This window comes from Rhinatrema bivittatum, chromosome 7 (assembly GCF_901001135.1).
Source record: "Rhinatrema bivittatum chromosome 7, aRhiBiv1.1, whole genome shotgun sequence".
NCBI classification, from domain to species: Eukaryota; Metazoa; Chordata; class Amphibia; order Gymnophiona; family Rhinatrematidae; genus Rhinatrema; species Rhinatrema bivittatum.
Window position 1 is genome coordinate 78,053,894 of NC_042621.1, and position 14,754 is coordinate 78,068,647.

Consider the following 14,754-nt stretch of genomic DNA (forward strand, 5'->3'; position numbering starts at 1 on the left):
AGATGAACCGTCCCTTCGGAGGGCGGGCAAATTCCAACGCGTAGCCGTGTCCTATGGTGTCCAGAACCCACTGATCCGAGGTGATCCGTGCCCACTCCTCGTAAAAGAATGCCAGCCGTCCCCCGATCTTGGGAACGGCGGAGTGGGCGAGCTGAACATCATTGAGAGGATTTGGGCAAGGGCTGTCCCGCCGTGGGCGCGGCCCGCGCTGGGCGGCGCCCGCGAAAGGAACGGGACCATGGCTGAGCCCTGGAGGGAGGGGGCCGGGAGACCGCCGGCCTGTAACTCCTGTAGCGTCTTTGCGCCCTCGCTCTGGTCCGGGAGGACGGGAACGACCTGGTAGAGCGATATCTGTCTTCCGGCAGGCGATGGACCGCGTTTTCCCCCAGCGACTTGATGATCTGGTCCAGCTCCTCTCCGAACAGGAACTTACCCCTGAAGGGCAGGGAACCCAGGCTCGACTTGGAGGACGTGTCCGCTGCCCAGTTGCGGAGCCAGAGGAGTCGGCGCGCCGCCACTACCGAGGCCATGGAGCGTGCAAGGATTCTGAATAGATCGTAGGAGGCATCGGCCCCGTATGCCACTGCGGCTTCGAGCCGATCCGCCTGGGCGGCCTCCCCGGGAGGCAGCACCTGGGAAGTGAGCAGTAGCTGTACCCAGAGAAGGCTGGCTCGCTGGGCAAGAGAGCTACACATCGCTGCCCGCAGTCCCACTGCGGAGACCTCGAAGACCCGCTTGAGGAATACTTCCAACTTGCGATCCTGCGTATCCCGCAGCGCCGCTCCACCCGTCACCGGAATGGTCGTCCTTTTCGTGACCGCCGTCACCGCGGAGTCCACCCTGGGTACCTTGATGAGATCCAGAAAATCTTCCGGCAGCGGGTACAGCCTCTCCATGGCTCTGCTGCCCTTTAGCGCAGCTTCCGGGGAATCCCATTCCCGAGTGAGAAGTTGCAGGAACGACTCGTGGATGGGAAAAGCCCGCGCCCGCGGACGAAGAGCCGCCAGGACCGGGTCCCCCTTCTTCGAAGAAGTGACGACCGAGGGCGCGACTGGAGCTGGCGGGTCCGGCGGGGGATCGAGATCCAACCCCTGAATGATTTGTGGGATTAGGTCATCCAGCTCTTCCCGCTGGAATAGTCGCAGCGTGCGTGGATCCTCTCCCTCCGAGGTCGACTCCCCTTGTCCCGAACCGGCGGGGTCCGATCCTGGGGAGACTGGGTCCGAGCCAGCCCCCCCCGAGCCCACAGGAAGCCGGACGTTTGCGGGGAGCTGTGGGGCCCCCACGCCCCCCGGAGGGGGGGGGGGGCCGAGGAGAGGGACGAAGGGCGCGGGTAGTTTGGGGGGCGGAGGCCCGTGGGAGCTGCCAGCTCCTGCAGGTACGCTGTGTGCATCAGACGAATAAACTCTGGGGAGAACCCCGGCCTACTCGGGGGAATCTCCGTGGGGGAAAAACCCGGGGGGCCCTGCTCCTGTGAGTCCAGCTCCGGATCTTCCTCCGGAAGCAGGTTCGGGGGAGAATCCCCTGAAGCCTCCCCATCCCCCAGCGCTGTCCGATCTTCCTCGCGTCGCAGCGCGTGCAAAATGGCCGCCGTTCCCGCCAAGAATGGGGGAGGGGCCGGCCCACGGCGCCCGGGCAAAGCTGACAATGGAAACCGAGTGCGGGGACCCGGACGTGCCTTCCCCCCCTGGGAGGCACCTGGCACAGATGCCCTCCCTGGAGATGCGCGAGCTGGGCTCGCCGCAGGCCGAGCAACGCGACGGCCGCGGCATATCCGGCGTTCAGAGGAACCACCCCCGGCTACTAAAGTCCCTCGGTGAGTCTCCGGGCGGGAGGGGGGGGGGGGGCCGCGAGACGGTGCGCCGCTGCGGGGGGGGCCCGGACGGCCTGCACAACCCGCGGAGAAAACAAGCGGCGCCGCGGGGGGGCCTGTCCTGGCCTCGCAACCCGCTGAAGACGAGCACCCTGCTCCCTGCAGCCCACGAGGAGCGCACAAGATGGCCGCGGGGAGGCGAGGAAATTGCTGGTAGGGCCGGTCACACCGGCAGTCGTAATTCAGCTAGCTGAAAATAAAAACTACAGCCCAGCAAAGCAAGAAAAACAACTTACCCCGGCAAGAACACAGGCCGTGCTGAGGAAACAAAGGAGACAGAGAGCCAGCACAAGGAAGGAGCCCCGCCTCCCCAATTAATCAATTAGTTAGTTTTTTTTTTTTTTTTTTTGTTTTTTTTTTTAAATAAAGCACAACTTGATCCAAGACAAGACAGAGAAGAAAAATTCCAACTAAGGGAAAAAACAGAATAGGTTACAGGAAATCGGGAGCAAGCCCAGATTCCCCTACTCGCATCTGCTGGAGTCAGAAGATACTGAACTCCTGCAGAGGGGGTAGTAGTACTTATGGTGACGCCCCCTCGAAGTTTTGGGCTGACTCCATCTGCTGGATTGGGGACATAACCCACGGTCTGGACTGATCCAGGTACGTACAGGGAACAATGGGTCCTTACCATAATCTGTCAGGGGTACCATCTCAACTTCAGACAGCTCCCAGGGATCTCTCCCCCATGTTCATCATGGGGTTTGTCTGTCCAGCAGGTCATACTTCAAACGGAACTCTCCATCCTTCTTGCAGCAGGCATGGTAGAGCTGGTTCCTTGCCCACAGCAGGGCTGAGGTTTCTATTCGAGGTATTTCCTCATTCCAAAAAGGAACGGCGGCTTATGCCCCATCCTCGACCTTAGGGCATTAAGCATGTTTCTCTCAAGAGAAAAGTTCAAGATGGTCTCTCTGGGTACTCTGTTTCCCCTCCTCAAAAGTGGAGAATCTTCTCTCACTCAATCTCAAGGAAGCTTACACTCAAATAGCCATTTCTCCCAGCCACAGAAAATACCTCCTCTCCGTGGTGGGGAAGGCTCATTATGAGTACAAGGTGCTGTCTTTTAGGTTGGCCTCAGCCCCTCACGTCTTCACCAAATGCCTGGCGGTGGTGGCTGCATATCTCAGGCGTTATGTGATGTCATATCTTCCCGTACCTAGACGACTGGTTAATCAAGAATGATTCCCACGCAGGGGTGCTGAGAGCTTTGCCCTGACAGTGCAGGTTCTACAAGCTTTAGGGTTTGTGACGAACTATGCAAAATCTTACCTCTGCCCATCTCTTCAGCTGGACTTCATCGGCGCCAGACTAGACATGGTGCGGGCAAAGGTTTTTTTTTTTTTTTTAAATTATAAGTTTTTTATTAACTGGCATAAACGAAAACATACAAAGTATTGTACCAGCGTAGGATATACAGTCAAAACGGTAAGAAACTTCATACATGGTTCCCACCGTAGCACACATTACATAAACAAATAAGCCAGATTACAGTTTTATGCATAAAATCCTGTAAAGCCCCCCCTCTCCCCCCCCGAACTTCTCATGTAATCCATATATATTGATCACCATTATAAATTTGCAGAAATGAGGAATCTCATATCACATAATCCTAACTGGGCCTCATCTCCTAAGATATAGTAGGGCAAAGGTATTTTTGCCTTTGATCGGGCTCTTGCCCTCGCCTTGCTGGCGGCCTCCGTCCGCAGCAGCTGGCAGGTGACTGCCCGTCTTCTGCTCTGTTTGCTGAGCCACATGGCGGCTTCCGTCCATGTTACCCCTCTCACCCATTTGAGCATGTGGAGAGCTTAATGGACCTTGCAGTCACAGTGGCGACAGGCTTCTCAGGACCTTGAGACTTGTGTTGCAGTCTAGGAACCTGCAGGTATCTCTGTCCTGGTGGGTAAACCTCTCCAATTTGGAATGGGGGATTTCTTCCAAACTGCTCTGTCTCAAGTGATCCTCACCACCGATGCCTCTCCTCAGGGCTGGGGAGCTCATGTGGATGGCATCCACACGCAGGGTCTCTGGACTGCTCACAAAATCCGCTGTCAAATAAACTTTCTGGAGTTTCGAGCGATCCATTATACCCTATGGGTGTTCAGAGACTGGTTGTCGCACAAAGAAGTCCTGATCTCCTGATCTGGATGGACAACCAGATGGCAATGTGGTATATCAATGAACAGGGAGAAACGTGCTCATTCCTCCTCTGTCACGAGGTGATGCAGCTGTGGACCTGGGCCCTGTCGCGGGGGATGTCATTGCATGCAACATACCTGCCCGGGACTCTGAACATGCTGATGGACCAGCTGAGTCACTCCTAGTCGCACAAATGGTCCCTCAACCCTGAGATAGCAGCCAAATAGTTTCATCGGCGGGGTACACCAGATGTGGACCTCTTCACCTCCCTACACGATCGCATGGTGAGCAGGATCTGCTCCCTGTCATCGGGGTGGGGGCGGACATCTGACTTGCAATGTCTTCTCCCTCTACTGGGGGGAAAGTTCTGCTCTGTGCGTACCCTCCTCTCCCGCTCTTCTTGAAGACCCTGCTGAAACTTCAACAGGACAGAGGGACCTTGATACTCATGGCACCCTTTTGGCCCCGACAGGTCTGGTTCCCTCTCCTGCGGGACCTGTCAGTCGACCCCCCCCCCCCCCCCCCATCTGGCTGGTGATCATGCCTGACCTGATCACACAGAACCAGGGCACCCTGCGCCATCTGAACCTCTGGGCATTGGCCCTAATGGCTTGGATGTTGAGCGCTTAGTTCTTCAGGCCTTGGCCCTCTCGGACAGTGTCTCCCAAGTGCTGGTGGCTTCTAGGAACATAAGAACATAAGAAATTGCCATGCTGGGTCAGACCAAGGGTCCATCAAGCCCAGCATCCTGTTTCCAACAGAGGCCAAAACCAGGCCACAAGAACCTGGCAATTACCCAAACACTAAGAAGAACCCATGCTACTGATGCAATTAATAGCAGTGGCTATTCCCTAAGTATAATTGATTAATAGCCATTAATGGACTTCTCCTCCAAGAACTTATCCAAACCTTTTTTGAACCCAGCTACACTAACTGAACTAACCACATCCTCTGGCAACAAATTCCAGAGCTTTATTGTGCGTTGAGTGAAAAAGAATTTTCTCCGATTAGTCTTAAATGTGCTACTTGCTAACTTCATGGAATGCCCCCTAGTCCTTCTATTATTCGAAAGTGTAAATAACCGAGTCACATCTACTCATTCAAGACCTCTCATGATCTTAAAGACCTCTATCATATCCCCCCTCAGCCGTCTCTTCTCCAAGCTGAAACCTTCCACCAAGAAGTCTTACAGTCTGAAGTGGAGAAGATTCTCCATCTGGTGTGCGGGGCATGACTTGGATCCATTTACGTGCCCTCTTCCTCAGCTGTTGGACTGCTTGTGGCACCCATCAGAGTCTGGGCTTCAAAACAGCTCAGTCGGGGTTCATGTTAGCGTTGTAAGCGCTTACCATCGAGGTGTCACTGGCACACCCATATCAGTGCAGTAGGTCACTTTATGAGTGGCCTGCTCCATCTTTGGCCTCCTGTTGTGTCCTGGGACCTCAACATTATCCTGGTGTGGCTCATTCATCCTCCCTTTGAGCCGCTGTGTTCCTGTGACCCGAAGTTTCTCACCTGGAAAGTTATATTCCTGGTGGCGATTACTTCGGCTCATAGAATCAATGAGCTTCAGGTCCTGGTTACATACCCCGCCATACATGAGGTTCTTTCATGACCATGTAGTCTTGTGTAAGTTCCTGCCTAAGGTTGTGACTGATTTCCACCTTAATCAGTCCATCTTTCCTAGGCCTCATTCCCACCCAGAGGAACAGGTTCTTCATACTTTGGATTGCTTGAGAGCCTTGGCTTTCTGTTTAGATTGCACAGCCAGTCACAGGAAGTCCTTTGATACCAATAAGCTGGGAGTGGCAATGGGTAAGCAGAATTTATCCAACTGGCTGGCGGATTGCATTGCCTTCTGCCATGTGCAAGCAGGCCTTCTGTGGCCGGCAGAGTTAAAGCTCACTCTGTGCGGGCCATGGCGACGTCGGTGGCTCATCTGCAGTCTCCGTCATCAAAATTTGCCGGGCTGCAACATGGAGTTCTCTTCACACGTTTGCAGCTCACTGCTGCTTGGACAAGATGGGTGTCAAGACAGTGCCTTTGGTCAATCCATCCTGTGCAATCTTTTCCAGACCTGAACCCAACTCTTCATGCCTTGTGCTTCTGGTGGGAGCCAGGCAGTCTCCTGCATAAACAGCTGCAATTATTGTTGTGCCCGTTGGCACTTTGTTCAGCACCTGTTGGTCTCACTTGGAGCTTGGTATTCACCCACATGTAAGGACTACTATCCTGCTTGTCTTAGGAGAAAGCACAGTTGCTTACCTGTAACAGGTGTTCTCCTAGGACAGCAGGATGTTGGTCCTCAGGAATCTCGCCTGCCACCCCATGGAGTTGGCTTCTCCTTCTGGTTTGTTGTTTTATATTTTCACTCGTTGTTTTCTGTGTTATGAAACTGAAGGGGGACCTCCCATGGATGCACAAATAGTGGCATGCTGGGTATTCTGTCTGCTGGTCAAAGCTTCTAGAAACTGTGACAAAAGTTTTCCGTGCCGGGCTCCATCAGTTGATGTCACCCACATGTGAGAACTATCATCCTGCTGTCCTAGGAGAACACCTATTACAGGTAAACAACTGCGCTTTCTTACTGCATAACATATAATATGTTTACAGGTTAAATTTTAGAACACACAGTAAAGTTTATAATTGGACACCTGCAGCTCTTTATATCAAAAGTACAGGTTTTAATATGACATAGTTGAAAACCTAAGTCCTATCCAGATGAAACAATTAATAAAGAAAGGAATACCTCTAAACATAAGAAGCCCTGGTGCAATGAATTAAGATGCACAAAACAGACCCTTAGAAAATTTGAGAAACAATGGCAGAAATGCCCGTCTTCTGAAGCCCTAGGAAAATATAGATTTCTTTTAACAAAATACCGTACACAAACTAATAAAGCAAAAAAAGATTACTATGCTAAACAGATTCATGGGATATTTAATTCTAAATTGCTCTTTGATGTTGTTAAACATCTAATTAAAGACCCGTCATTTTCCATCTCGAGAAACAATAAGTTCATGAAGGATGCATGCAGTGAATATGCAACATCTTTATTCGATAAATCGGCTGAAAACTCAATTCCTTATCTGTTCTCCCACAAAAGCACCTGCAGAATCACATGGCCTGGTTAAATGGACCACATTCGACAGAGTAACTAATCTTGAAATTAGTCAAAAATAAATCCTGCTAATCACCCACGTGATACAATCCCAGCAAGTACACAGTTATCACTCTGATAATTGCAATCTTAATTAACCATTCTCGATCAGAAGGATCTGTTCCATATGGGTTAAAACAAGCTGTGATTAAGCCAACCCTAAAAAAATAAAAATGGCAGAATCGATGATTGGGACAACTATCGTCCAATGTACAATTTGTCCTTTCTTTCAAAAATACTTGAAAAAGTAGTTATCTCAACTTATAAATCATTTGGAAGACCACATTATTCTCTTCCCAAATCAGTTTGGATTTAGGAAACATCATTCAACTGAGACTTTACTCCTCTCATTAATGGACTCTGTTCTAGGAGGGTTTGATGCTGAGGAGTCTTACCTTCTTGTGCTAATCGATTTAACAGCCGCCTTTGACACAGTGGATCATACCCTATGTGCCATCAGCTGAGCAATATCTGGATTGACGATAGTATCCTCAGATGGTTCTCTTCCTTTCTATCTAATAGGACATTCAAAGTGAAATTGAGCAATCACATATCTGATACTTTCAATATTGATACAGGTGTCCCTCAAAGTTCAGCCCTCTCCGCTACACTATTCAATATTTATATGCTCCCATTGTGTAAATTACTGGCTGATTTAGGAATTACCTTCTTCCTGTAAGCTAATGACATACAGTTTTGCATTCCATTCTCCAAATCATTTGAAAATACTGCATAGACACTCTCAACCCATATGAAAGCAATACAGCATGAACTATCTCAACTTAAACTAACATGAAAACAAAATGATTTCTGTCTTTTGGGTTTAAGCAGAAATTCTTCTATAGTTAAACCTGGGTAATTTTCAAATTACTCCCTCAGATCAAGTACGAGATTTAGGTATCCAACTAGATGAAAACCTGACAATGAAACAGCATATCAAAAAATTAACCAATGCAGGCTATGCCAGGTTATTGTATATTACATGGGTTGAAACATTTATTAACTTTCAGAGACTTCCATACTGTATTGCAAACTCTTATTATTTCAATCCTAGACTACTGTAACTCCTATTCTTCCCACATGTCTGTTAAAACCATTACAATTATTACAAAATGCCTCAGCAAGACTTTTTTATTAGGAATAAGGAAATTTGATCACATCACACCCTTAGTGATTTCACTGCACTGGCTGCCAGTACAATCCTGAATTTGTTATAAAGTATTAACGTTGATATTCAAAATCATTCACTCCAGTAACATGAGTCGATAGGCATGACACCACAACCGTACACACCTCAGTGAACACTTAAGATCTCAAAATAAAGGTCAATTGACTGTTCCTACAATATGAAGTACACATCTGATGCAAGGAACAGCTGTGTGTTTTCCATAGTGGGACCAAAGCTTTGAAATTCTCTACGTGAGAAGTTACGTGAGATACCAGAGAGAAAGATTTAATTGTGAGCTAAAAACATGGCTATTCAAAAATAACCTAACTTAAAAAAAAACATGTGAATGATTTATGACATTTACCAAATATTTATTATAAAACTGTTACCGAACCATTATGGCACCTGTTTAATAGATATAATTTAAGACATTTAGCAACATTATGTGCCTTACTGTAAACCGTTGTCGATATCTATCTTAACGATGGTATAGAAAAGTTTTTAAATAAATAGAGAACAACTTTAACAAGAAGGACAAGAGATATTAATGAAGGATTAAATTAACGAGAGACTGTAAGAATCTCAATTCAACATACTATCATGTGAAAACTGTTATCAGATTAATTTCCTGTACTCTCTAGTTAATATGTATTTGAACATCCCATTCGATTTATGTTAATTCCTGTCTATGAATACTACCCCTTAAACTGTAACAATTTGATTTATAATATGAATGTTAATTTTCTAAACCTTTGTGATCTTTATGTGGAACGATGGTATATAAAATGTCTCAAATGTTTAAGCAGCTGCAAAACATCAGTACTTCAGTGACCATTAAGAAAAGCTTAAAACAGAAATGAAAGGTAAGATTGATCCACAGGTGCTTGAGATTTTCGAACAGTTTAGTGCACCAAATAAATGGGAAATGCTGCAGAATGGAAAGACTTCAGAATTCAGCTGCATGGTCTCTCTACTCTCTTTTACCACAGAGACTACGAGAGATTAACAGCATGATCAGAACTGGGGAAACGCCAACGAAGAAGAGAGGCATTTTGCTTGAAGATGGAAGCGAATCTCCTGCCAAGAGAATCCGTCAGGAAAACCACACAGCCCTGCTGCGAAGATTACAGGATGTGGCTAATGATAGAGGTTCCCACTGAGCTCACTCGGATATTTAAAGATTCAGTGCTACGTACGATTTACAAGAAAGCCAGATACCTCAGACTTAACGATAGAGGGGGTGCCTAGCTTTCTCTTTTTTTTTTCCCCCCAAATACTTTTGGCGCTATAGCACCTGATTTGGATGAATGAAACTGATGCGACTCTTGAGAGATTGTGATTTTTTGCTAGAATGTACTGAAGGATCTCTATTGTCAGTGCCAGATATACCATCTGTAACGTGAAAAGCTTGTGCTCTGTGATGTGCTTTTCTTTAAATGTCCGTTTTGGAGATTAGTTTTAGCCCATGGAAATTAAGATAGTCTGTATATCCTTTTTTGCCCTAGAATTTTACTGAAAACAAACCATATCTTTTTATTTTTTTTTTTGCAATTATAACCTGCAGGCAGTGTTGTACATTTTATGTAATAGGAAGAGAGTTCAGGTACTCAGTCCCTCTTTTCCCTCAGTAGTTCTCATTTCAAAACAGGGTCTTTCAGCTGCAATTTTAAATCTACTTTTTTTTTTTTTTTTTTTTTAAAGTACATTAGAAGAAATGTTGCAAGCTTATACATTAGAAATAAAAATGTGAAAATCTATTTTAAAAAGTCGTTCTCCTATTGGAGTACACTAGAGAGTTGTATCCACATAAAACCTTTAGACTAACCATGGTGAATTGTGCACCAACTTTTACAGATTAACAGCTTTTCAGCGACACAGGTTATTTCTTATTTTGCTACAAGTGATTACATTACTGTAATCTGATATTTGTACGTTTCTTATAATACAAGTTTTAACGGAGCAAAGCTATTCTCAGCCTGCCTCTTCTGTCACAGGAACAGTAGTCTTCCTCCACTATCGGATGAGACTATTTTGATTGCTTTGATATTTGGGATGGATATGTGTGTTACTACATCGAGCTAAGTTGGACAGCATCATTTTGGGGTCCCGGAGTTCAAGGCAGCGGAATTGCATGAATTGTACTGGAGCGCCCCGTGCTGGCAACACAGCACTAACAGTTTTTTTTCTAGGTGAGAGGGAGAAATTCTGATCTGCCTAAACGCCAGGGATCCACCACCACGCAAGTAAACGAAGGTCTGGAAAGTAGTCCTCTGACTCACGCAGCTCCCTGGCATGACGTCAGGAAGGGGAAAGCAGACTTGATCCTTCACAGCCATTATTTTCTGTTTTTATGAACACCTAAGTAAACCTTTCAGGTCTGAAAACATCTTCTTTACAGAACTGGGATTGCAGGTGACATACAGTACATATTGGGTCAGTTTACATATATACACAGATTGGACAGATGTCGTCATCATCATCATTGCTTTTCCAGCTGAGCTTGTCTCAGTTACTCCTTTAGGAAAGTCAAAACCCTTTTTAAAATCTTTCAGTGTGTTGAAATGCTAGAAAGGACATCTACTGTTTTAGCAGTGAATAGTTTAAAAACTACTTTACTTGGAATATATGGCATGTCAGTACCACGGTTTTTAACAATATTACTTATGACACAACTTTTAAATGTGAATATGTTTGCATATGCTGTACTTTGCTGTGGTAGATTAAGATCAGAATAATCAACGGGCTTGTGATACTGTTTCTATTTTATTTTGAAACATTGCTTGGCAATGTTAACATTTTATTTTAAGTAAAAGTGCACACATCTAAAGACCAGGGCCATTCTTCCTGCATCCCGGTACCGTACTGTAGTGATGGTTTGATCATTATTAGGTAAATGCATGTTCCGCTTGTTTTCTGTTAGTGCATGCTGCGGGCGTATGTGAAAGGTACATAAATTATTTTCCATCATGTGTCCTTTAATATGTGGGTGTATATAGGAAGGGGCAAATAGAGTGCAGCTTTCAAAAGAAACCATTTTCTGTGTTGCAAGGGATGGAGGAGACTAAAATATGTCTATGTTCCCTTAGAAGTATATGGAACTTTCTCTGTGCTGCTTTTTGCATTCAGAGGGGAAAAACGTGACACGTCAAAGCATAAACCCTGCCAGCCTGCGAGTTCATCCGCTAGCACCCCGTAACTGACTGTCCTAAGCATTAGGCTCTTGTTGGCTGAATAGAGCCATAGCAGCCAGCATAAAGGAGGCAGCTTTAACCAGTACAAGAATAAAGCTGGCAATTATTACTCAGTTTGCTGCTTGGTGTGTTCCTCCTCCCCCAGCGTTTAGATTAGATGTTAGAAACCATCTTTGCTGAACCATTAGCAAGCAGCTGCGGGTAGCCTCCTTCCACCAGATTATTTTAAACTTGCTTTTGGAGGTATCTTATAGCCAGGCCCTGATTAAAGGGCAGGCCAACAGGCACCAACCAATAGGGTGCTGAAACCTCACTGGGGAGGGAGTCACCAAATTACTAGCCTGCCCTGGGTGCCCACATGTCTCCGCTTTATAGCTTCTGCAGATCAGGATAAAGTCATCTTCCTATCTGATGCCATAATCATCTTTTACAAATCCATCTCATTTCGCTAAGAAGACTTCATTTGCAAACGTCTGCTGCGGTAACTAATAACGTTCCCATTTTAATATCTCCCTCCAAATGTAGGTGATATATGCATAGTCCTCTCTGTGTTAGTGTGCCATATCTAATCCCACTAGCCATTCTGCTTTCTCTCATTTAAAGAACATTTTTACATTGTTTTCTCAGTAGTAGAGCAGCATTAATGTACTGTAGTGTACATTATTTAACAGTACCTCACTCATTCAGAGTATTTTCTCTTTGTGTAATCATGTTATCACTGATACACTTTTACACTTGAAACACCTTTACTGGAAGAGCAACATAGACAGTGGAGGGCAAGACTGGCTAATGCCCATGACTAAATACAGTTTGGGAATTTGTACTGTCATTGCTTTTTTGTAAATGTTATTTTATTTAGCATTTCATTTTGTGAGTGTGTAAGACTTAATAAAATGAGTCATTCGCAAGGAAATAAAATGCATCAGGATGCTATTATGGTGACTGTACTTTAAAGTGTATACAATAGAGGTCCAATGATTAAAAAAAATATATATATATATAATAAAAAATGCTACATAAAAAAATTAGATCTGGATATGGAATGCCCAAATTCTAGAAATTTTAAAGCTTCTAAAAAAGCACAAATCCTTTCTGAAAATAAAAATTACACAATTAGGTGTAGCATTGAGGGCTTTTTAAAAATGTTTGATTTTTTGATAACAGATCAATGTTTCCATTTTTCAGACTGCCAGAGCAAAGGAGATTCCTTTTTAGCAGATGATGCAAATCAAATCAAATGGAAAATAATGGAAAACCACTTTGAAGGTTTAAATTCTGCTGTACAATTACATTGTCAGAATGAAAAGCAAGTTACTGAGTAACTTTCATAATTGTATTAAGTACATAACAATGAATACTGAATTCTAAAGCAACATAAGTAAAAAAAAAATGTTCTATTTCTGCAAAGACAAAAAACTTATTTATAATATGTTAAAGATGCTTATTTGTTGCTATACTGTAATCTTTCTATGAAAATGTATTGCAAATTTCCAGTTTTTCAATAAAGATTGTTTATAAATGGAACTATGGGAAAAGATCTTTTGTTTTCTTGTATGCATTTTAGGAAAAGATACCATGCTTGCTGGTAAAGTGTTTTGTCATAAACCATACAGGGACATATAGCTTCTCATAGGTTCCTCTCTTTCACCATTTGAGCAGTTTTCTAAAGGATCCACAGGGCTGACTAGATTTCCCAAGCATGCATGTAAACTTAAATAATCTGTTTAAACATCCTTCTGTTTTTAGGATCTGCTTTCAGATTTTGTACACATACATCATGAGTCATGATAGCATGGAACCTTATATATAAGGTATCAATAAAGCTGGCACACAGAAATCCATACAGAGGAACGTTACTGTCTAAATAGCACTCTCTCCTATTGCTCACAGCATGTACCATCCAACAAATGAAACAGGGACTTTTAAAAAAAATTGTTTTCAATTGATAGTTAAAATCACAAGAATTTATAGGATTATAGACTTTGGATGGGCCAAAGCAACTGACCACTTAACATCAAAGCTACACCAGCTTCCCAGTCAAAAACAGGATACAATTCAAAACCCTCTGCTTCATCTACAAGTGCATGAATAAACAAGCCCTCGAATATCTCTCTCATCTTCTTTTCCCCTACACTCCCACTAGAGAACTCTGATCCTCTGAATGTGAGGGGGAAAAGAGAAGAGTACAAGTGTGGGTTCACGTGCCTGCTGAAGAGTGAGACCCCAATGCCATGCTTGCTGCTTCTCAGACTGCACATGGCTGCTCCAAACACCCTCAGCCCATTCCTCCACCCCGGCTGCTGAGGAATACCAAACCTGCAGAGGGTAACCACTTGCTTGCTTTAATCTCACATCATATGATCAGGTGTTAAATAAAACAGTAAATACACAAAAATAGCATCAGAGAAAACAGCTACGTTGCTTTGAAACTATGCCCACCAGTTCAGAATCATTCACATTGAATTACGTAAAATAAAGGAGTTAAAAAAAAATCACCCTGGTTCAGGAGTGTTATGCCCAATTTTTAGGCTGCAAAAGCGTCTCAATACAGTTAAGTCTTTATAGAGAAAGGGGAGAGAGAATCAGTAAAACTTTACAGTGTGTCCAGCTCTGCACTAATGCAGTGAAATGATGAAAAACTCTTTAACTTATTCCAAACTGTAGAATTAGGCAGAGATGTGCATTAGTTCAGATTCCCCAAGTTTAACCGGTCTGAGGCAAAATTCTCCATCCTCAGTCAGAGATTGAGACAAAATACGCTGACCAAATCTTTGCAGATTGAAAGAAACATTGCTTCTCTTCAAAGCTGTCGGCACTCACCCTTGTCTGTAGAAAATTATCTGGACTCACAGTTCTCTCTTTCCCAGACAATATTACTTTAGGTTTTCTGGTACCGGTCTGATCCAATCTTGTTGATATGTGTGCCTAAGCTTGAAACCAACATGGAGACAGCAACTGACCCAGAATCCTCTGCTATCTTAGCCTTCCTGGCTATGTGAACTTTAAATGCCTTTCTGAGCCTGACCTGGAGGAATTCCAAGGACACCTGGACAGCAGTTGAGGCTGGGTCACAAGAGCAGAAGGCAACGGTTGGAACTTCAGGCTAGACTGTCACTACAGGGGCAGGGGGCACCATTAACAGGGGTATCTGTAAACACAGCCTAAGAAGTGCCCTGACCAGCAAGATTCTAACAGAGCAAAGGACTATCTAAAGAGTGATGGTAAA

At 44.8% G+C, this 14,754-nt stretch overlaps 1 protein-coding gene across 4 annotated transcripts in view; it reads left to right on the top strand.

The window, feature by feature from the left end:
* Nucleotides 1-13,052, top strand: part of RBL2 (RB transcriptional corepressor like 2) — a 171,577-nt gene extending 158,525 nt beyond the window's left edge. For 3 of the 4 annotated variants that reach the window (XM_029608552.1, XM_029608553.1, XM_029608554.1), the window contains one exon: nucleotides 9,327-9,497. In XM_029608552.1, the coding sequence (XP_029464412.1) occupies nucleotides 9,327-9,497 (171 nt within the window). Of the gene's footprint in view, nucleotides 1-9,326 lie in introns of all 4 variants that reach the window. The other variant, XM_029608551.1, reaches the window with a different exon arrangement.
* Nucleotides 13,053-14,754: the final 1,702 nt, after the last annotated feature.